General features: G+C 44.0%; 1 protein-coding gene across 6 annotated transcripts in view; it reads left to right on the plus strand.

Moving 5' to 3' along the window:
- Positions 1–15,495, plus strand: part of PDE6G (phosphodiesterase 6G) — a 50,713-nt gene extending 35,218 nt beyond the window's left edge. For all 6 annotated transcript variants that reach the window (XM_075350693.1, XM_075350690.1, XM_075350689.1 and 3 more), the window contains 3 exons: positions 8,074–8,313; positions 10,746–10,786; positions 14,531–15,495. In XM_075350693.1, coding sequence (XP_075206808.1) covers positions 8,168–8,313; positions 10,746–10,786; positions 14,531–14,607 — 264 coding nt within the window. In that variant the 5' untranslated portion in view covers positions 8,074–8,167 and the 3' untranslated portion in view covers positions 14,608–15,495. The remainder of the gene's footprint in view (positions 1–8,073; positions 8,314–10,745; positions 10,787–14,530) is intronic.
- Positions 15,496–24,277: the final 8,782 nt, after the last annotated feature.

Here is a 24,277-nt window from a genome sequence, read left to right on the forward strand (position 1 = left end):
ACTATAATGCTGCTACGACGTACAAAAAAAAATAAAAATAACCGATTGAGGACCTGATGTACAAGAACATTCCCCTCCAACGTTACCTCTGCAGCAGAGAGAGGTTACTGTGAGTTTCCCTATAGGAGGAGTCATCTGATTGATAGACTTGTGTGTACAATGACAATGACACTTGTACTCCAGTCCATTCAAGTTCACTATGAGCAGTTGTGTTCCTGGACGTCTCCTCACTGCCCCCTGCAGTGTGTTTGCTCTTATTACACATCACATTCATAACTGTCTCTCACGCCCTTGGGTTAAGAGGATCAGGCTTTGAGCAGAGTTAATAGCACAGATTACAGATTCTATTCAAAAAATCTACCAGGGAAAAAGTGAGTCATTAATCAGAGAAACAACGGGAAGTAATTTTGATAAATTCAACTCCAACAAAGGCAACCTAGGACTTTACAATTACAGGAAAACCATGACAGCGACTGTGCCATGCAGAAAAAGTCAATGTGATTCAATAAACCTAGAGTACATGGGTTCTCAAAATGCTATGGTCCAAAAGAGTGTCCCTCACTGTGGTATAGTATGATTTTTTTATTTTTTTTTTATTTTCAGGTCACCAAATCAGATTTAGGTTATTACATTTTGCGGATTTTTATAACAAGGTCTTCCCTGTGCCAATGTAAACCTTTTGGGGAAACCCTATTTGGTCAAGAACCAGTCCAAGAGACTTTCTCGAGTGTATGTGTGACAGGGGCAGACTATGGGACTGCATTGCGGAGCTGGGGGCTCAATGAGGACTAACCACTGCTTTGAAAGTGTGTGGCAGAAATTTTGGAAGACCTTCCTTCTCTGAGGAACTGCATTTTTATCAATCAAGACCGTGTGAAATTTTCCAAAGGGTCAACTAAGGCTAGGTTCACACCTCTTACGGTCAATGATGCACCGACAGTTTTATGGCCTGAACTTGACAACTTGATATATGCCTTGGAGTTCAAGTTTGTTAACCCGCGTCTGATCGACACACCGAGGAACATAAATGTGCAAGTCCGACCTAGGGACCATACAAGGCAAAAGGCCCGTAACAAAGATCAAAGTGGGCCTACAATTTTGAAGCAAATCTATGTTCAACAATGGGTGGGTGGGTGGGGGGGGAATCAAGCACCACGGTAGGTCCCCAGAGGGTGGTTGTTTTAACCATTAATACTTTGTAGGCCCAACTTTGGTTTCATATTCCAACCCATTGCCATCTCATATCCATAAAAAGTCATAGGGTCAACCTTAGGCCAGGAAATCAACCTGCTGACTTTATGCCCGAAGGTCTACCTGCCATCTATGATCTTTTGTTGTCATTGGCGATAACCAGCTTTCAGAACCCTTTATCATGATATTTATTCACTTATATAGCGACATTAATTCCACAGCACTTTACATACAGTACAGACCAAACGTTTGGACACACCTCATTCAAAGAGTTTTCTTTATTTTCATGACTCAAAGACCTACTGATAGGGAATTTAGATTGTGAATTTAGATTGTGAGCCCCAATCGGGACAGTGTTGTTGATGTACAGTACAGACCAAATGTGTGGACACACCTTCTCATTAAAAGTTTTTTAATTTTCATGACTCTGAAAATTGTAGATTCACATTGAAGGCATCAAAACTATGAATTAACACATGTGGAATGAAATACTTAAACAATTGTGAAACAACTGAAAATAGGTCTTATATTCTAGGTTCTTCAAAGTAGCCACCTTTTGCTTTGATTACTGCTTTGCATACTCTTGGCATTCTCTTGATGAGCTTCAAGAGGTAGTCACCGGAAATGGTTTTCACTTCACAGGTGTGTCCTGTCAGGTTTAATAAGTGGGATTTCTTGCCTTATAAATGGGGTTGTGACCATCAGTTGTGTTGTGCAGAAGTCTATTGGATACACAGCTGATAGTCCTACTGAATAGACTGTTAGAATTTGTATTATGGCGAGAAAAAAAGCAGCTAAGTAAAAGGAAAAACGAGTGGCCATAATTACTTTAAGAAATGAAGGTCAGTCAGTCCGAAAAATTGGGAAAACTTTGAAAGTGTCCCCAAGTGCAGTGGCAAAAACCATCAAACGCTACAAAGAAACTGGTTCACATGAGCACCTCCCCAGGAAAGGAAGACCAAGAGTCACCTCTGCTGCGGAGGATAAGTTTATTCGAGTCACCAGCCTCAGAATTCGCAGGTTAACAGCAGCTCAGATTCAAGACCAGGTCAATGCCACACAGACTTGTAGCAGCAGACACATTTCTAGAACAACTGTTAAGAGGAGACTTTGTGCAGCAGGCCTTCATGGTAAAATAGCTGCTAGGAAACCACTGCTAAGGACAGGCAACAAGGAAAAGAGACTTGTTTGGGCTAAAGAACACAAGGAATGGACATTAGACCAGTGGAAATCTGTGCTTTGGTCTGATGAGTCCAAATTTGAGAACTTTGGATCCAACCACCGTGTCTTTGTGCGACGCAGAAAGGTGAACGGATGGACTCTACATGCCTGGTTCCCACCGTGATGCATAGAGAAGGAAGTGTGATGGTGTGTGGGGGGTGCTTTGCTGGTGACACTGTTGGGAATGTATTCAAAATTGAAGGCATACTGAACCAGCATGGCTACCACAGCGGCATGCTATTCCATCCGGGTTGTGTTTAGTTGGACCATCATTTATTATTCAACAGGACAATGACCCCAAACACACCTCCAGGCTGTGTAAGGGCTATTTGACTAAGAAGGAGAGTGATTGGGTGCTACGCCAGATGACCTGGCCTCCACAGTCACCAGACCTGAACCCAATCGAGATGGTTTGGGGTGAGCTGCACCGCAGAGTGAGGCAAAAGGGTCAACAAGTGCTAAGCATCTCTGGGAACTCCTTCAAGACTGTTGGAAGACCATTTCCGGTGACTACCTATTGAAGCTCATCAAGAGAATGCCAAGAGTGTGCAAAGCAGTAATCAAAGCAAAAGGTGGTTACTTTGAAGAACCTAGAATATAAGATATATTTTCAGTTGTTTCACAATTGTTTAACTATTTCATTCCACATGTGTTGATTCATAGTTTTGATGCCTTCAATGTGAATCTACAATTTTCAGAGTCATGAAAATTAAAAAACTTTGAATGAGAAGGTGTGTCCACACATTTGGTCTGTACTGTACATCAACAATACTGTCCCGATTGGGGCTCACAATCTAAATTCCCTATCAGTAGGTCTTTGGAGTGTGGGAGGAAACCGGAGAAAACCCACGTAGAGAACATACAAACAGCTTGGAGATGTTGTCCTTGGTGGAATTTATCCATTGTAGTGAATATTGACTTAAAAAGGGAAGGTGCCATTTTTTTTATTTTTGTATTAATAATAGTGATTATGAAAAAGTATTTTTAATACAAAATTAAACTCACTGTTTAGCTAGTTTTTATTTAAGTCTAGTTTTACGGAAGCACTGGGGGCTGCAATCATAGATTTAGTGTTTATAACAACAGTTTTTCACCTCCTTTATGGCAGCCAGGGCATAGAAGACCTTTGTCGGACTCCGACCCTATACTGTAACATAGAGAAGGGGTCTGCTGTGAAATGGACGCGCCCCTTGGGCTTTCCAGATCACAGCAGAGGGAGGAGATCGACGCCATCTTTGTGCAGCTCACAGCATATGCTGCACTTTCCTCCCGTCACCTGTTCGGCCTGTGTGAGTACCGGCTACCCCCACACGCAGCCGCTGCTCGGTCACACACACCGTATATACACACAGTACACAGTATATACACACACTGGCTCCGCCAACCTCATGCTGGGTGCTCGGTCACACACACACACACACACACAGTATATACACACTGAACACACACACTGTGTGCGTGCATGTGGCAGAGCATTGCGGGTGTGCGTGCGTGTGGCAGAGCATTGCGGGTGTGCGTGCGTGTGGCAGAGCATTGCGGGCGTGCGTGCGTGTGGCAGAGCATTGCGGGCGTGCGTGCGTGTGGCAGAGCATTGCGGGAAGGCGTGCATGCATGCAGAGCATCACATGCGTGCATGCAGAGAATTGTCTGCATGCATGCAGAGCATTGCAGGCGGACGTGTGTGCATGCAGAGCATTGCAGGCAAGCATATGGCAGAGAATTGCAGGCGTGCATGTGGCAGAGCATTGTATGCATGTATATGGCAGAGCATTGCGTGCATGCATGCAGAACATTGCGGGTGTGCGTGCGTGTGGCAGAGCATTGCGGGTGTGCGTGCGTGTGGCAGAGCATTGCGGGTGTGCGTGCGTGTGGCAGAGCATTGCGGGTGCGCGTGCGTGTGGCAGAGCATTGCGGGTGCGCGTGCGTGTGGCAGAGCATTGCGGGTGTGCGTGCGTGTGGCAGAGCATTGCGGGTGTGCGTGCGTGTGGCAGAGCATTGCGGGCAGGCGTGCATGCATGCAGAGCATTGCGGGCGGGCGTGCATGCATGCATGCAGAGCATTGCAGGCGGGCGTGTGTGCATGCAGAGCATTGCAGGCGGGCGTGTGTGCATGCAGAGCATTGCAGGCAAGCATTTGGCAGAGCATTGCAGGCGTGCATGTGGCAGAGCATTGTATGCATGTATATGGCAGAGTATTGCATGCATGCAGAACATTGCGGACGAGCGTGCGTGTGGCAGATCATTGTGTGTGTGCGTGCATGCGGCAGAGCATTGCTGGAGCGGGCCGTGCTGAACGTTATGTGGGGAGCACTATGTGGCTGTCCTTGGTGACACTTTAGACATTTCTGGTCACCAACAAAATGGCTTCGCACTGTGATCCTAAACTTCATCTTCCCTTATCCTTTTAGAAACACCCAGATTGGGAGGGGAGGTGACATCACACACAGGAGAGCAGATTCTGCTCACTTTTACTGCAGCTGTAATGTGAGCTAGTTCTACAGTAGGATTTCTGTAGGATTTCAGCAGCTGCTTCCCCTAATGTTTAAGAGTAGAAAATATCAAAGTTTAAATTTTTTTTTTTATTTTGCTCAATTAAAAATAATAATAATTAAAACAAAACATTAAATACTTTAAATTTATTCAGTTATTGAAATTTTTTTTTGGATGACACCTTCCCTTTAATCCGAGCTTTCTGCCAACAGTGGAAGGACACCACAAGCTAGGTTTAAATACCAAATTCTCAAGACAGTACTTTGAGTACTCACCAAGTCTAAGAGCGTCTTGCTCGAAACGCGTCTGGTGGTGGTCACGCAATTCATTGGATCTGCTATATCACATCCTATTTTTGTATCTTGGATCTTGTTTTAAAAGAATCTATTAAAAATTGGAGTTTTAGGCTGGTTTCAGACATCCGTGTTTCCGGAACGTGTGACATCAGTTTTTAAAACGGATGCCACACGTACCCATGTTATTATTTGCTGTTAATCACATGTCTGTGTTTTCACACAGACCGTGTGACCTCTCATGACCCTCTCATGACACGCATGCATGTTCGTTTTTTCTTCGGCAGCACGGGAGTCACACGGATCGCACACTGATGTGATCCGTGTGACACATACCGGAGAAAACACGGGTCTTTTTAATAAAAAGATTTTCTTTATTTACCTCTCTCCAGCGATGCTGTCTCTGGCTCTGCTGCCTCCCCCTCCTTATCACCGCTCATTATACTCACTGAATATTCAGTGCCCTGTGGAGCTGGAAGCCAGAGCAGCACTGGGGACTTCAATGTGGGGGACCGCATCACTGGGTGAGTATACAGCAGAGTATGTGTGCGCGCTCGTGTTCAGTGTATACATGTATGTGCGCTATGTGTGTATGTGCTCGGTGTGTGTGTGTGTGTGTGTCTGTCTGTGTGTGTGTGTGTGTGTGTGTGTGTGTGTGTGTGTGTGTGTGTGTGTGTGGTGAGAACCTGGAAGCCGAAACATCGCGGGGATAGCATCGGGGCCTCATGACAGTTCCCAATGAACTCTGATGAACCCGTGAAGCTGTAGCGCGAGTGTCACGGGGGTCATCAGAGTTCATTGGGAACTCCAATGACCTCCTGGATGTCACTGTGCTTGCAGAATACTCACCTTTCCTCGGCAGTGCTGTATCCAGCGCTGTCCCCGTGATGCTCCAGCTTCAAGGTGCTGAGTGCGGTGAATAATCAATGAATATAATGAGTGGCGGTCAGGAGCGGTAAGCAGCAGAGCCGGAGACAGCAGGTAAATACGGAAAAAAATCTTCTTTTTTTTTCCACAGACACGTGTTTTCTCCTTTACCTGTCACATGTATTACCCACGTGTGACCATAACCATGCGTGTGACTGGTACCTGATTAAACACGGACGTCTGAAACTGGCCTTCTTCAAAGCTACCTGGAGGCTGGATCACTTATTTTCTTTCATCATCTTTACAACATCACAAACTGTTTCCAGTCCCACAAGAAGGCTGGTTGTCCATGAAAGACAGATACAAGAGAGAACAGGATAATGCAGAGAATCTCCATGGATAATCGTTTCAACACTGCAGCTGGAATTACTCGCCAGTTTAGCACTGAACAGGGTAAGGATCTGCCTCGTCATACAGTGTCACAAAATTAAAGAGCATTTGGACTGAAAGCCCACTCTGCAATGACCAAACCTCTCATTAGCAGAAAGAATCAAAAGGCTAAACTCAAGTTTGGTGAAGAGCAAGTTGTGTGGAGAGAAGAGAAGTGATTCACGGTTAATTTTAATGATGAAAACAAGTTAATTTATTTGGGTCTGATGGAAAACATTATGTTCGTTGACAAACTGGGGCAAGACTGAACCAAAGTTTGTTTCGTTGTCAGTGAAAGGTGGTGGAGGAAGTGTCATGGTTTGGGGAATGTTTTCTGCAGTAGGAGTTGGACCTCTCATACAGCTACATGGCAGAGTGAATGCAAGTGTGTATCAGAACCTTCTTCAACAACACGTGGTTCCTTACAAGCGTTCATTACTCAAATCAGCCTGTAATTCTCATGCAGGACAATGCCCCCTGTCACACAGCAAAACGGCTAAAGCAGTTCCTTGAAACAGAAAACACATACAATGAAATGGCCGACCCAGAGTCCTGATCTTAACGCAATAGAAAACCCCTGGAAAATCCTTGGTGGCAAAGTTATGGCCAAGAAACCCACAACAGTCAAAAGAACTGTGGAAGAGTGGACCAAAATCCCACCAGAACAGTGTGAGAGACTAGTGATGTCCTGTGGCCGCAGATGTGCGGAAGTCATTAAAGGCAAAGGAAGGCCTGTACACGTCCTACTGATTGATGACTTATCTTCAGAAAATTCACTTATCTTTCTCTGTGCTACTGTCATTGCTGTTCTCTAATTATGATCATCACGTTTTGGGCAAAATAAAAGTTTTTATGTTGATAAACTTTGCATCTTTTGTAAAACACTGTTCTAGTGGCATGGTGTGCCCCTTAAAAAAAACAAGCAAAAAAAAAACAAAAACCAAACTTGCAAATGTTCAATGTAGATTACGTTACTTCCGAAAAAAGCAAGTGATTATACATGTATAATATAATTTTGATCTCCAGTAGGTGTCCCATTGTAGGAGTCCACTCAACTAATTTGTATTAGGCCCCTTACACATTGCGTTTTTCTCTACGTCCACAAGTCCCGTCGGGGCATCCGTCCGGACCGCCCCTCCCCCACTCTGCAAAGCGTGCTTCGGACGCATGCGCCCGACAGGGCCATTCACTGTTATGGAGCGCACTGCGTTAGCGTGTGCTCTGTTTTGTGCCATTTTGTGCACATATACGTTTCTGCAGACGGACACCCGAACGTAGACCACCTACGTTCGGGTGTCCATCTGCAGAAACGTATATGTGCACAAAATGGCACAAAACAGGAGCACACGCTAACGCAGTGCGCTCCATAACAGTGAATGGCCCTGTCGGGCGCACGCTTTGCAGAGTGGGGGAGGGGCGGTTCCGACAGATGCCCCGACGGGACCTGTGGACGTAGAGAAAAACGCAATGTGTAAGGGGCCTTAGGGTCACGATACCAAAAAATGGTGCCTCCTATTGATCTGTATTTTTTTTTTTTTTTAACAAAAGATATTTTAGTATTTACATACTTTTCTCTCTTGTAGGTGGGTCTAGAATTCCTTCCTTCACTGGCGTCACCCAGATTTCTCCCATTTTGCCTGTGAGACTGTAGAAGCCAAAAGACGTTTCAAGTTCAGCATGAATCTTGAGCCTGTAAAGCCGGAGATCAAATCTGCCACGCGGGTGACTGGGGGACCTGCCACCCCAAGGAAAGGACCACCAAAATTCAAGCAGCGACAGACCAGACAGTTCAAGAGTAAACCTCCGAAGAAGGGCGTTCAAGGGTAAGAGAACACAGACCTTGCTAGCATGTCTTGATGATAACACCTGCTTGACATCACTGCAAACTGTCCAATGGCGGATACTGCAAGGACATTAAGGCTGTTAAAAAGGATAGTCCAAAAAAAACATGGCATACTCGTCTATCAACAGCCCACTGGATCAAGTTGGAGCCACTGTGGTGGACTGCACCATGATCGGACATTTCAGAAGTCACAGGACCGCTGAAGCCTGTGATTAGCTGCAGCAGTCAGGTGACTAAAGTAGAGCATCTAGAGGAATAGCCAATGAGGTGCTCTACCAGTCACCTGACAGCCAATCACAGGCTTCCGAATGGAGCAGGCATTGTTCAGGATTCCTGAGCCGGCACAAATTTCTGCATAGGCATACACTGGATTGACGGGGCTGTGGGTTGCAAGGTATCCATCTATGTCCTAAAAACAAGCAAATTAAAAAAAAAAAAAAAAAAACACAAACAAAAACACCTCTCTGCTTTGGAAAATCCCTTTGAAGAGAAATACAGTGCAAGTATCAATTAAAGGGATTGTAGTCCCGCATTATTCACCTCATATGTCTGCTGATCTGATCAGTCGATGTGCAGCTAACAGGCGCGGGTGGATCGGAAATCCAACTGCACCTGTAAACTAGTTAAATTGCGCTAACTGACAGCGGGGTCTAACATGCGCTGATGGAGATCACACCATTCTCCACCACCATCAGAGGCCCTGTGACGCTATCACATGGCGCCGATGGCTTGTCAGGACAGGCGGGCAGCTGATTACTCCTATCGCTGTCATGATTCACTGGAGCAATGTGACGTGGGGAGGGGGAAAGCTCCCCAGGTTTTCTGCAAACCCCACTGATGTACAGATAGGGCTGGCCACCACATGTAGACAAAGAAGGAAGGGAAATCCAGTATCAGATTCTTTATTAAAAGTGGTATCTAAATTTATTTGACAATCATATGTGCAAAAAAAAAAAAAAAAAAAGGAGGTTTAAAAACCTAAATCTATGAGCCACGCAGGGCTTACGCGTTTCGGATTGTCCTATGACTAAGGAGCAATCCGAAAATGCGGAAGATGTGAGCCCTGCATGGCTCGTATCATGGGATGTTTTTGAATCTTTTTTTGCACATATGATTTTCGAATAAATTTGGATACCGCTTTTTTTTTTTTAGAAAAAATTTGATGCTGGAATTCCCTTCCTTCGCTGTCATGATTCACTTCCTGTGAATGGCCGGCATTCACAGGAGATCAGCATTTCTGCTGTTCATAGGGGTGCTGCAGCCACACGCTGTACACAGGAAATGATCGGACAGTGCAGGCATAAAGTCCCCTAAGGGGGTCTAATAAAATGTGCAACAGGAAGGGAATATGTGGGTTGGGTCTTGCCATCTATTCCTACCCCTGTCTGCGCCAGTATTAACGTCTATGATGGCGACAGAGAGCAAGACCTGACCCACATATTCCCTTCCTGTTGCACCTGTCAGTCAAATAGCAGTGCATTTCTGGAACTTTACTTGCACATATTTCTGAAATAAGACATCTAATCTCTGAATAAAGGGTATGCTTACATTTCGCATCATGGCACCAGTATAGCACTGGCTTTACTTTATATATTAAAATCCTGATGGTTGGTTCCCTTTAAATAAAAGGTGCAGAAATTCGACAACATAGAAAAATCTCACCAAGAGCTCTTTGGAGGAGAAACCCTTGATTGATAGCAGAATTCAAGGGTTTAAAAGGGGCTGTCAGCACAAAATGACTGTTCAAAGCAACTACAGGCACTCTGTGCATCATGGCGGCCCAATATTTAAATTCACCTTCTCTCCTGTTTGTTTTGAGCTATCAAAGGGGGGAGTGGAGGGGAAACCAAGCAGGTGGGAAAGGTGTATTTAAATGATTTGTCGCACCATGACATATTGGGATAGGATCTTTGAGATGGGAATAACTGACACCAATGGAATCAGGCTCTCAGCCCCTACCGGATACTCCTCTCAGATTACTTAGCAAAAACCTGCTGACAGATTTAAGAAGTTCTTCAAAAGCATTTAGAAAGTAAATAATATGATCTAAAAATAACCTACCAGTTTCTTTTTAAGTGGTTTTTTTTTGGGGGGGGGGGGTGTTAACAAAAAAACAAAAAACAAAAAAAAAACACCATCACACTTGTGCACAAGTGGTGTCTGGTACCCCAGTGCAGCTTTATTCACACCTGTGGAGCAGAGCCATCGGAAGGGTTGGTGTAGAGCACATCTGCAGGTTCAGACTAATTGAGAGGTGTATTTTGTGGTCTGCATAAGATCTGTATGCCAAAGGTGGTTTCTTTTCATTGCTTTACATTTAGTTGCATTGGAGCACTATAAAAATTGTATCAGTAGCATGAAAACATGGCAGTCTATACACCTACCTAAAGGATCTCCATCCTTCCCTTACAGATTTGGTGACGACATTCCTGGAATGGAAGGGCTCGGAACAGGTGATACAATCTTTCCCTTGCCTTATTTCATTATAACTTGGATTATTATTCACAGGCAGTAAGCAGAGATCCCAAAAATGTTGAGTATTATTATTATTTAGTATTATAGCGCCATTTATTCCATGGCTCTTTACAAGTGAAAGAGGGTATACATACAACAATCATTAACAGTACAAAACAGACTGATATAGGAGGAGAGAGGACCCTGCCCGCGAGGGCTCACAGTCTACAGGGAATGGGTGATGGTACAATAGGTGAGGACAGAGCTGGTTGCGCAGTGGTCTACTGGACTGAGGGCTATTGTAGGTTTTAGACTTGTTGGAAGAGGTGGGTCTTGAGGTTCCTCTTGAAGCTTTCCACGGTAGTGGAGAGTCTGATGTGCTGAGGTAGAGCGTTCCAGAGTATGGGGGATGCACGGGAGAAATCTTGTACACGATTGTGGGAAGAGGAGATAAGAGAGGAGCAGAGAAGGAGATCTTGTGAGGATCTGAGGTTGCGTGCAGGTAGGTACCGGGAGACTAGGTCACAGATGTAGGGAGGACACAGGTTGTGCATGGCTTTGTATGTCATGGTTAGTGTTTTAAACTGGAGTCGTTGGGTGATGGGAAGCCAGTGAAGGGATTGGCAGAGTGGCGAGGCTGGGGAGTAGCGAGGGGAGAGGTGGATTAAGCGGGCTGCAGAGTTTAGGATAGATTGGAGGGGTGCAAGAGTGTTGGAAGGGAGACCAGAGAGCAGGAGGATGCAGTAGTCGAGGCGGGAGATGATTAGGGCATGCACTAATGTTTTTGCTGATTCTTGGTTAAGGAAAGCACGCATCCGGGAGATGTTTTTGAGTTGTAATCGGCATGAGTTGAAGAGGGCTTGGATGTGTGGCTTGAAGGATAGAGCAGAGTCGAGGGTCACTCCAAGGCAACGAGCTTGTGAGACTGGGGAGAGTAAGCAACCATCGAATTTGATGGAAAGGCTTGTTGGAGGAGATGAGTGAGGAGGAGGAAAGACAATGAGCTGTGTTTTGTCCATGTTAAAGTTTTATAAAGTAGTATTAAAAAAAAATAAAATATTTATATTTAGGGGCACCCTAAATTGATAGGAGAATTGTCACTTCACTTAGTGCCAAGGATAAAGCATGAGACAGGTTGAAGCATTTACCCACTCCCTAATTGAAACCCTATGGAGCTTTTACTCACCAAGACCACCAGGCATGCTTAACACCTTCACGACCATGGACGGATCTTTCCGTCATGGATCGTGTCCCGGTAAGCCCCGCCCCCTGCCGCAGGCAGGCGGCGTGGATCGGCACACATATCAGCTGTTTTCAACAGCTGACATGTGTGCCTACATGGTCCGAGTGGAATCACATTCCACCCGGAACATTAACCCCTTAGATCTCGCTGCCAAAGTCTGGCAGCGAGATCTATATGCGCGCGGCCATGTTTTTTACTTACCGCCGCCCCCTCCGGACGTCACGTGAGTGATCACGTGACGTTCAGTGGTTGCCATCGTAGCACAGGGTCATGTGATGACGCCTGCTGGTACGAAGTTTCACTTTCATTCTTCCTCGGCCGGGAGCAGAGGAAAAAAGAAAAGTGACTATTTCTGCTGTTGATCAGCAGATAGCTATCAGCAATCGGATTGCTGATCGCTATAGCCCCCTAGGGGGACTAGTAAAATAAAATAAGTAAAAAAAAAAGTTTCAAAAATTAAAAAAAAAAAAAAAAAAAACACCTAAAAGTTCAAATCACCCACCTTTCCCCCCATTGAAAATTAAAGGGTTAAAAAATAAATAAATATACACATATTTGATATCGCCGCTTTCAGAAATGCCCGATCTATCAAAATATAAAATCAATTAATCTGATTGGTAAACGGCGTAGCGGCAAAAAAATTCCAAACGCCAAAATTACGTTTTTTGGTCGCCGCAAGTTTTACGCAAAATGCAATAACAGGCGATCAAAACGTAGCATCTGTGCAAAAATGGTACCATTAGAAACATCAACTCGAGACGCAAAAAATAAGCAGTCACTGAGCCATAGATCCCAAAAAAATAAGAACGCTACGTGTTTCGGAAAATGGCGCAAAATGTGCGCCACTTTTATTGGACAAACTTGTGAATTTTTTTTAACCCCTTAGATACAAGTAAACCTATACATGTTTGGTGTCTACAAACTCGCACCGACCTCAGGCATCATACCCACACATCAGTTTTACCATATAGTGAACACCGTGAATAAAAGATCCCAAAAACTATTGTGCCATCACACTTTTTTTGCAATTTTTCCACACTTTTTGCTGCTTTCCAGTACACCATATGGTAAAACTTATGGTTTCATTTAAAAGTACAACTTGTCCTGCAAAAAACAAGCCCTCATATGGCAAGATTGACGGAAAAAATAAAAAAAGTTACGGCTCTCGGAAGAAGGGGAGCAAAAAACAAAAACGCAAAAACGGAAAGTGCCCCGGGGCTGAAGGGGTTAAAATAAATCAATCAATATTTTTTACTCCCCTAGACCACTAAAGCTGCTAACATGTACATCACTTACTCCTATAGATCACTATGGATGCTAGCATAAGCAAGTTTTTACTCCCCTTGACCACCAGGGACGCTTCTATAAACATCTTTTCCTCCCATAGACCACTGGAGATGTTAGCATGAACATCTCTTGCTCCCATAGGCTACCAGGCATGCAAGCATGAACATATTTTGCTCCCCTAGACCACCAGAGATATTACCATCTTTTACTTTGACTACCAAGGACAAATGAACATCTTTTACTCTACTAAGCCAATAGGGATGCTAGCATAAACATCAGTTACTCCCCTAGACTACCAGGGATGCTAGCATGAAAATATTGTACTCCTCTAGACCACCAGGGATACTAGGATCAATATTATTTACTCCCCTAGACCACCAAACGTACTAGCATGTGCATCACTTACTCTTACACTACCTTTTACCCTCCTAGACCACCATGGATGATAGCATGAACAAATTTTTACTCCCCTTGACCACTATGGATGCTACTATAAACATGTTTTGCTTCCATAGACCACTGGAGAGGTTAGCATGAGCACCTCTTGCTCCCATAGGTCATTAGAGATACCACCAATCTTTTACTTTGACTACCAAGGATAAATGAACATCTTTTACTATTCTAACCCAACTGAGATACTAGCATGAACATTAGTTACTCCCTAGACTACTAGGGATTTTAGCATGAAAATATTGTATTCCTCTAGACCACCAGGGATGCCAGAATCCTCAACAGATAGTCTCCTACATGAACAGGGATCTTAGAATAAGCATCTTTTCCTCTTCTAAACCAACAAGTTAACATGAACATCTTTTACTTCACTAGGCTACCAGGGATACCATCATCAACATAATTTACTCCTCTAGACCACAAGAGATGATAGCATTGCCTGCTTCTTTAATATCCTATTCAACCTTGCATGAGCATTTATTATGGTAGATCACTTAAGATGCTATCATTAGCTTTTAAAGATATTTACTAGTTAACCACCCATAAAGAAAACCCATTATATTAACAACCAGGCTATTCTAGACCACCAGGGATATTAAAAAAAATATATAATAATAATAATAATAATAATAATAATAATAATAATAATAATAAATAATAAAATAACCCAGCAGTTACCACCAAGGGAGTGATAAGGGATAAAAATATATTATGTATATAGTTTGATTATTTTCTTAACTCTAGATCGGTTATCTCTTTTCAGACATCACCGTCATCTGCCCCTGGGAAGCCTTCAACCACTTGGAGCTGCACGAATTGGCTCAGTACGGCATCATCTAGAGATCCCAGTTGTTCCATTGTTCATCCACGTATTTATTTCCTGGCGGCTGGTCGCTACAGGGAGGTGTAGTGTGTATAGGGATCCATACAGGACCAGATCACCCAGTTTTGCTCTCTGAGGTCTCGGGGATGATCTGCTGGCAAAACCAAAAAAAAAAAAAAAACTTAACCGCACACTGCATTGGCCCAATAGAGATCACCGTCACATCCACCACGTTGACCAGCCCGGGAAGAATCATCATGTAGATCTCCAAACAGCAATCTTTTAAGATTAGTAAAACTCAAGTTTCTCCTTCTCTTGTATTTTACTTTTTGCCAATTTTCTTTTTTATCCATTGTCCCCAAATACCTCATAGTACATTGTATATGATGCCAGATGAGGCAGCCAATCTGGAATTAAAATATGTTCTCTCCAATTTTGTAAAAAAAAATCTACCCTCTTCTGTTCGCATTATGGACTGGGGAAGCATCAACAAGTCATTCTGCCATGATCAGGGTATTTCGGCACAGAGCCAAGGGTATGAAATGGATTCTTAGCCCAGGACGTAGGATGGTTATGGCTCCACTGTGTCACCCATTAATCATTAATTAACTCATCTCATCAGACCCAAGAACAGAGCACAAATTCCTAATTTTTATTTTTGGATGACGCCTTCTCCTGTGTTCTTAGTTACCCCCCTATTGGGCAGGTTTGTAGGTAAAGGCAAAGAGGTGGAATTTATGTTTAGGGGAGGGGGATGTTAGACTTTGCGATAATGTGACTTACATCGTATAGGTTATATTTTTCCTACATAGTACTGTATGTCTTACTCCCCTGTTAAGTTTTTGATTATCTCTTGACGCAGTCCAAAATGATAAAATATACAATAAAATGATTATCAAAAAGTATCTTGTTTTTAGTTTTTCCTTCCTTTCAAGGATGCCTTTCTGGGACAGAGAATGCTGCAGCAGGAACCTCTCCCCACCACTCTGTCTGCAGTGAGGCAACATTAAAGTGATCACTTATCAGAAGGCTAGGGGCATAAAGCCACACTTTGACAAGCAGTAGTTACAAATCTCATTCACAGATTATTGGATTGTGTAAACATGCCAGCAATCACCCGACGTGCGAGTTAAGGCCGCGCCTCACTAAGCGACATCGCTGCCGAGTCACGGTTTTTGTGACGCAACAGTGATCTTGCTAGCGATGTCGCTGTGTGTGATATCCAGCAGCAACCTGGCCCCTGCTGTGAGGTCGCCGCTGAATGTCCTGGACCATTTTTTGGTTGTTGCTATCCCGCTGTGAAGCACACATCGCTGTGTTTGACAGCGAGAGAGCAACAATCTGAATGTGCAGGGAGCAGGCTTCTGCGGACGCTGGTAACCAAGGTACACATTGGATAACCAAGCAAAGGCTCTGCTTGGTTACCCGATATTTACCTTGGTTACCAGCGTCCGCAGCTTCTAGAAGCCGGCTCCCTGCTCACGTAGCCATGGTACACATCGGGTAACTATAAGCAAAGTGCTTTGCTTAGTAACCCAATGTTTACTATGGTTACCAAGCACAGCGTCGTTACATGGGTCCTGGTGGCTGATCTCTGATCACTGTGGGGATCTGCCTGTTTGACAGCTCACCAGCGACCATGTAGCGACGCTCCAGCGATTCCTGCCAGGTCAGATCGCTGGTGGGATCGCTGGAGCGTTGCTTAGTGTGACGGTACATTAAATTGCTTGTTCATCAGCTGATTAGATCATTAATGCCGACATTATTATTGTCTGATCACCACAAGAAAAAAAAAAAAAAAAAATACCGTACATTGTGCCAAAAATGATATTCTATGCACACAAGACGATCATATTAACAATCGTGGTGTGTACACAGAATTCTGGTCAACCGGGCCAAACAGGCCATTAAAAGACTATGTAGCCATTATACAACCCAATAGGCAGTATTCTAATGGCAACACAACACTCAATCACTAGAACCCCACCAATCCCAAAAATAAAGGGGGCTTTACACGCTGCGACATCGCTAATGCGGAGTCGTTGGGGGTCACGGAATTTGTGACGCACATCCGTCCGCATTAGCGATGTGGCTGCGTGTGACACCGATGAGCGATTTTGCATCGTTGCAAAAACGTGGAAAATCGCTCATCGGTGACATGGGGGGTCCATTCTCGATTATCGTTACTGCAGCAGTAACGATTTAGTTCGTCGCTCCTGTGGCAGCACACATCACTATGAGTGACGCCGCAGGAATGAGGAAGCTCTCCTTACCTGCCTCCCGGCCGCTATGAGGAAGGAAGGAGGTGGGCGGGATGTTACGTCCCGCTCATCTCCGCCCCTCCACTACTATTGGGCGGCCGCTCAGTGATGTCGCTGTGACGTCACACGGACCGCCCCCTTAGAAAGGAGGCGGTTCGCCGGTCACAGCGACGTCGCCGGGCAGGTAAGTATGTGTGACGGGTCTGGGCGATGTTGTGCGGCACGGGCAGCGATTTGCCCGTGTCGCGCAACAGATGGGGGCGGGTACCCACGCTAGCGATATCGGTACCGATATCGCAGTGTGTAAAGTAGCCTTAAGGCTCTGAAAAGTGGAGAGGTAGCCACACATATGCACAAATCGGACCGACAGCGAGAGAGCACATCAGAGCCCCGTTCTCAGGATTTGTAGCATTTCCCACCAATCCGGTAGTTATAACCTAGCTTTAGAAAGGACTTTAAAAGACCATTATTTATTTTAATTTTTTTACAACTACGTTTGTACCCAAATAAATCATGGACAGCTACCTACCAAACCTGAACCCTAATCTTACTGTGAGCATTAAGGGTCTGCACGCTACATCTTTTACACATCGGCGTACCTGCATCATTTTTAAAGCCGAAGATGCCGGCAGTGTTTTAATTTAAACCCTGAACTGGTTGAAAGAAAATACAAAAGATGGAGCATGTGCACAAAAGACGGAGCATGACCACAGTAAGTTGTTCATTTTTTTAGCGCTTTTTCAGGGGCCTTCAGGCAGAAACTGCCTGGAAAATACGTTGTGTGCACATATCCCTTATTAGTTTCTCTTTCGGAGCAGGTGGTACCAGTTCTTCTAAAAGTAGGCGATGTAGCCAAGTCTTCTTGCTCATGTCTAAATCTGGTGGGGTCAGTAATTTAGCAGTATAAGGTATGGGACCATCCGTGCTATAAGTGGTTGTCCAGATTAGAAAATCACATCTTGATGGACCAGCTCCACACTGGCTCACAGGTTGTGTGCAGTATTGCAGCTAAACCCCATTCACTTCATTGAATTCGAGCTGCAGTATCAGACAAAAGCTATGGATAAGTGTAGAGCCGGTATTTAGAAGAAAGCAGCCGTGTGTCTAATCCCCGACCACCACTTTCCACTCATCCTGAAATTCACTAGTGTAGCCCAACTTGTCATTATTTGATTCTTTAACTCGATCTCCACCCTCAAAAAATGTCACTGGTCATCCTCTAGTACAAGTTGAAGAGCGTATTTATTTTTCATGTTGCTTAAGGAATGCATTCCTGGCAGGGGCCTAACTACAATAGGGGAAGGGGTTGCAATCGCATCCGGGCCCTGGAGCCTAGGGGGACCTCAAAAAGTGCCTTTTGCCTATAGAAAAAGGCTTGCAATAATTGGGGGCCACGGAACGTTTGCATTGGGGCCCACTTGAAGTTACACCAGTGGTTCTTGGTGGGAGGATAATGCTGTACTAAGCATTTGGAGGTAGGGAGGTAGACACTCTCCACTTCAGCTCCTTCCTCTCCCTCTCTCACAGCATGCAGCTGCATCTCCCTCCTCCCAATAACTATATTGACGTATATGGACATGTGGGAGGCTGAGGTTTTGCATTGAGCCCATAGTTACGTTTTCTTGCTGTACTAATCCTGCTTCTCCAGATAAATCCTCAGCTTCCTGGGCGATATAATCTTGTACCGTCCTTGCCGCTGTCTTTATAAATCACCTGTAATCTGCTCCTCTAATCCTGACTACACAATGGTTTTAGAAAGATAAAGGATCACGTGTAGGGGAAAAGCCTGCGGATAAGCTGGTACATGTGGGATAGGCCCAAAACACATCTAGATTACGTCGCAATGTGTCTATGACATTTCAGGTAGCATTTACATACACTATAGTCAATCTGGAGATAGCTACCAACTGGGGGAAGATGAAGCAGCTTGGAAGATGGCACAAGTCACCAATGGAGTAATTATGAAGTTTCCATTGTATATCATGGGAGGGGACGTCCTGGCTTTGAGATCAAAGTGCTTCTATCCCTGAAGAAATGGATGATAGTTAAATAAATCTTGAGGGGTCCTTATTAAGGCATGTGCACAGAGTCTTTAAAATGGAAACAGAAGGATTTGGAGAGTTTGTACTTCGTTTCAAGTGATGAGTGAACATTACCATGCTCGGGTGCTCTGAACTTGTTAAGCGTAGTGATGAGCGAGCACTACCATGCTTAGGGCACTACAATGCTCGGTACTCGTAACAAGCAGTCGGACGGGCTTGACTCATGTATCGATTAGAATGAAAGTCAATTGGAAACTCTTCCAGAACATCTTCCAAAAAAAAAAATGCTTGCGTTCTCCATTGACTTCCATTATACTCGGTACATGAGTCGAGCCCTTCCGACTGCTCGCTACGAGTACAGAGCATTGTAGTGCACCATGCATGGTAGTGCTCGCTCATTATTAGGATGGATTCACACGTACGTATAGCAGCCAATGAGAGTGCATCGGGAGCGATATGCTAACGACCCTCGGCTCCCGAGTGTCATGCGACTGATCTGATCTTGCGGAGGAGGGGGTGGGAGCTGTGGAGGGGAGGGCGGGATTAATTCTCCCCCCCCCCCCCATCTCTTCCATTGTCAGCTGATGCAATTATGGCACTGCACTTGGATATCATCTGAGTACAGTCCGATGTTTCACTTGCACCCATAGACTTGTATGGGTGTGGGTGACACGGCTCTCACAGATAATAATCGCAGCATGCTGAGACTTTTCTCATCCAGAATCTGGACTAAAATTGGTCCGAGTGCAATGTGAGATTTTTTCGCATTGCACTCGTCCGATTCATACTCCCGTGTGAGCGTACCCTTCGTTTTAGCTCCAGAAACTCAGCAAACCTATTCGTCTGCTCACACCCTTAGAGAATGTTCATACCCGGCATTTTTGCATCATTTTTTCAGTTTGCTTTTTCTTTACAGGCAGAAAAGCAGAGAGTTTTTCAGTACCAGCAAAAGCTATGACATTTCAGGAATCTCTGGCACACGCATCTTTTTTTTTTTTTAAACATCTTTTGAATTTTAACCAAATTTCTTTTACAATCTGCTCTTATACAAAGAGCATTTCATTGATGACATTATAATCAAAACAGTCCCGCCCACCCCTCCCCCCGCTCTGCGTGCGACCAGAAGCAACTTAAAATGGTAACTTATGTAATTGGTATGTGTCCATTGAGCAGTTCAAGAAGGTACCAAGAGGTCTGTCCAAACTGAGATTTAAGTCTATCCTTAAGCACTGTAGCCACATTAGGTATAAATAAAGACCATGTTTCAAAGAAACGCTTAGTCAGCTTCTCCTTATTCGACAGTGCATCCAGCCAGTCCATTTTGAATATGAACATTAGTTTTGTTTGGATAAACGCTAGAGAGGGTGCTTCAGGATTTACCCAGAGATGTAGGATACTTTTCCTAGTGGCCGAGGCCCAAATAGTTAACATTGCCCTGGTACCTCTCGGAAGACTTTGTTGAGCCTCCTCCAACATGTTAAAAATCGCCCACTGTGGTGTCAGAGCAAACTGAATATTGTATGTGTTTTGTAAGACTGAGTGAACGCTTCTCCATACTCCCTGTATCTGAACACAGTCCCATAAGTGGTGAAACAGGTCAGTATCTCTTATGCCACATTTAGAACAAGAGTATAAAGGCATTTGTGTCCATTTTTGATTGAATTTTTGGAGTAATATATGCTGTATGTAGAATCATCAAGGCCATATCTGTGTAGCTACTGGACGACAGACATTTACGTTGCAACAGCGTGGCTTGTAAAAAATCCTTTACCTCGAACTCTGGCATGTCTACCTTCCATTTTGCTGGACCTGTTGTTTTCCCCTCCCATGTCCAAACTGTACGCAACATTGAATAAACCTGACTAGTCGAGGACGCCTGGCTTCTTGCCCTCCTAAGAAAGTTATCCACACTTCCTCCAAGATCTCCCTTTGGCTTGTCAACAAGATATTTTTGTGCCAAGCTACACGCCTGAAGAAAAAGAAAAGGCTGACCCACAAAAGCTGGAAATCGGTGTGCCGCCTTCTCGTAAGAAAGCAACGACCAATCAGGCTCCATTAGATCTGCAGCATAAGCACAACCCTGCATTGACAATGTTTCATAAATCCTCGGAGGGCGACCCTGGAGGAATCTCGGATTTCCAATAAAGGGTTGAAATGGGGAACTTGAAGTGTTAATTTTACCAAGTTTCCTCACCTTCCTCCACGTTTGTATAGTATGCCATAGTGTTGGATGATCCCTAACCTCACTCGGTATTTCCTCGTTCCCTAAATGCAGCAATGCTGTTAACGAGACTTGTGAACATAGCTGTTGTTCCAATTGTACATTGGCAAAGTGAGATACTCCTCGCACCCAGTCCACCACATATCTCAAATTTGCTGCTAGATTATATCTGCCCAGATCTGGAAGATTTATGCCCCCTGCCCCTTTTGGTAATTGAAGCTTGATTAAGCTGATCCTAGTTCGCCCCTTGTGCCCCCAAATGAATTTTCCAAAGGATGAATTTAGTAGCTTAATATCTGATTTGCGTAGAAGCAACGGGAGAGTCTGAAATAAGAACATTATTTTGGGGAATGCTACCATTTTAATTAAGTGACATCGGCCCGAAAAGGATATTTTCAGATGTTTCCAAGATTGGAGTAGATGTATTAATGAATTTATAAGAGGCTTATAATTAATTTGATATAGTAACAAGGGGTTTGCTGGGAGCTGAATCCCCAAATATTTAATGGACCTGGTACACCACTGGAAGGGAAATAAGTTATCAATTTTACCCGATTTGTACATTGCCAATGCCTCAGTTTTTTTGTAATTTACCCTGAAGCCTGAGGCCTTTCCAAAATTATTCAATGTGTTCATTATCTCTGGAATCGCTTGAGAGGGATTGGCAATAAACAATAAAATATCATCGGCAAAAGCCAAAAGTTTAATTGTTGTCCCACCGACTCTCATGCCCTGAAATATTGCTAAATTATGTAGGGTCCTCAACATTGGGTCCAGAGCCAAATTAAACAATAAAGGTGACAAGGGACACCCCTGCCTCGTTCCCCTCTGTACCTCAAATGGCTCAGAGAATGTATTATTTATAGATAGTCTGGATTTGGGGTCTGTGTATATCATCTTGACTGCTTCGCAAAACCAGGATCCCACCTGGCGACATGCCAAAAGATTATGTAAATAGGCCCAAGAGACCCTGTCAAAGGCCTTGTCCGCATCAAGGCTAACTACTATATGTTTGGTACATCTATGCTTCCTGCTATAAGAGAGAGCCCCAATAGCCGTCCTGATGTTATAGGTGATGGATTTCCCGTGCACGAATCCCGTTTGGAAGGGCAGAATAAGATCTGGAATCACTTGTTGTAATCTACCAGCTAGTATTTTAGTAAAGATTTTAAAATCAGAGTTGAGTAATGAGATGGGTCTGTATCCCTCCACCTGTAGTGGGTCTTTTCCTGGCTTAGGTAATACTATAATGTTTGCCTCATTGAACCTGTCAGGAATTATTCTATCTTATTATACACTGCACATAGATGAGGACCGATAGAGGCTCCCAAGATCTTATAATATTCGTTACTAAATCCGTCGGGCCCTGGGCTTTTGGCTAGTTTAAGAGTGCCAATAGTTTTTACTATTTCTGAAATATTTATAGGGGCGTTTAGTACTACTCTTTGTTCCTCTGTCAAGATGGGCGCTACGGTACCATGGATAAAATCAGCTTCCCCGTCAACCTCCCTCGGTTCCGCCTCATACAGCGAGCCAAAGAATGCCCTGAACTCCTCCACTATTTCCTCATCTTTTGTTACCATGGTACCAGCTTTCTTTTTAATTTTGTGGATTCTAGTGGTGGTTCTAAAGGGCTTGGTTAAAGAAGCTAGTAATTTCCCAGGTTTGTTGCCCCATTTAAAGTATTTATGTTTCTGGTAGTCCAGGTTACTAAGTGCCATCTCATGGGCCAAGGTGTCCGCCGCCTCCTTGGCCTCTATGAAATGTTGTTTTGTCGCATCCGTGTTGTTATTTTTAAAATCTTTATATGCCTGCGTGAGAAGTTTTTGTGCTGATCTAGTTTGTTCCAGGAGCTTTTTTCTCTTATGGCTGACATATGATATTATCTGACCTCTTACTACTGCCTTGGAGGCAGCCCAATACAAACCAGCGTCCCCACTATGCTCGTGATTATCCTTCTCATAAAAGCTCCAGTAGTTTTCTAAAGAAGCTTTGAAATCTTCAGATTGATATAAATATGAAGGAAACCTCCACCTTCTTTCCCGTAGTATTGTGGTAGATAATAACAAATTAAAAGTAACCGGTGCATGATCCGAAATACAGATGTCTAGGATGTTGGAGGAAAGTAAATGTGGCGTCAGTGCTGGGCTTAGTAGCCAATAGTCAATCCGTGTATGTAAGTCATGGACATGTGAATAAAATGTATAATCTTTATCTATTGGGTGCTGCATGCGCCATGTGTCTATTAGTCCCAATTGATTGACGAGATATTGTAAACCACTATGGAGCGCCAATAGAGGAGATGGCTGGGGACTTGACCTGTCTAAAATTCCATCATGAGCCTCATTGAAATCTCCGCCTACAATTAAATTAGTCATATCGCAACCTGTGATACTTTCGATCAATCTGGCTCTGAACTGTGGATCAGGAATATTTGGTGCATATATGTTTGCTAAGTTATAGATAGTGCCCTGTATCTTCACTTTCACCAATAATAATCTCCCCATAGGGTCCTCTGAAACCTCCAGAACTTCATGACTAATATGCTTATTGATCAATATAGCTACCCCTCTTTGTTTTCTTGTAAATGACGCTTCTGCGCATACGGCATATTTTCTGCTGTGAAGAAATGGGTGATTGCCCTTCATCCAGTGTGTTTCCTGTAAGAAGACAATATGGCAATTTAAACGATGTAGATAATTTAAAACTTTTTTCCTCTTAATAGGAGAGTTTAACCCGTTAACATTCCAGGAGCACCAATACAGCGATTTAATCGTGGACACATTTGTGCTCTCTGTGTTAGTCATTTATCCTATTCCAGAAGGAGGAATTAATTGTAAAATTATAAACAACCTATTTGGGTTCCCTCGTCCATCCCAGCGAGTAAACGTGACAACCCATATGAGAGCTAAACTAAAAGGTACGCACGCAGAGCCCCCTAACCCCTTCCCATCTAAACAAAAACCTTAATCTAATGGCAATGTCACCTGCCTCTCTGGCAATCCTGACACTGAAAAAAAAAAAAGGAAAAACAGAATGAACATCAGAACTGTAGCACAGTGACGTCTCCGATTTAAGTGTCTGTGTTGACTGCTGGCGAAGCTCCATTTTCCTGAAGAAGGTAATTTAAAGCCAACTTAGGATCTTCAAAAGTCCAATTCTT

This window comes from Anomaloglossus baeobatrachus, chromosome 5 (assembly GCF_048569485.1).
Source record: "Anomaloglossus baeobatrachus isolate aAnoBae1 chromosome 5, aAnoBae1.hap1, whole genome shotgun sequence".
NCBI classification, from domain to species: Eukaryota; Metazoa; Chordata; class Amphibia; order Anura; family Aromobatidae; genus Anomaloglossus; species Anomaloglossus baeobatrachus.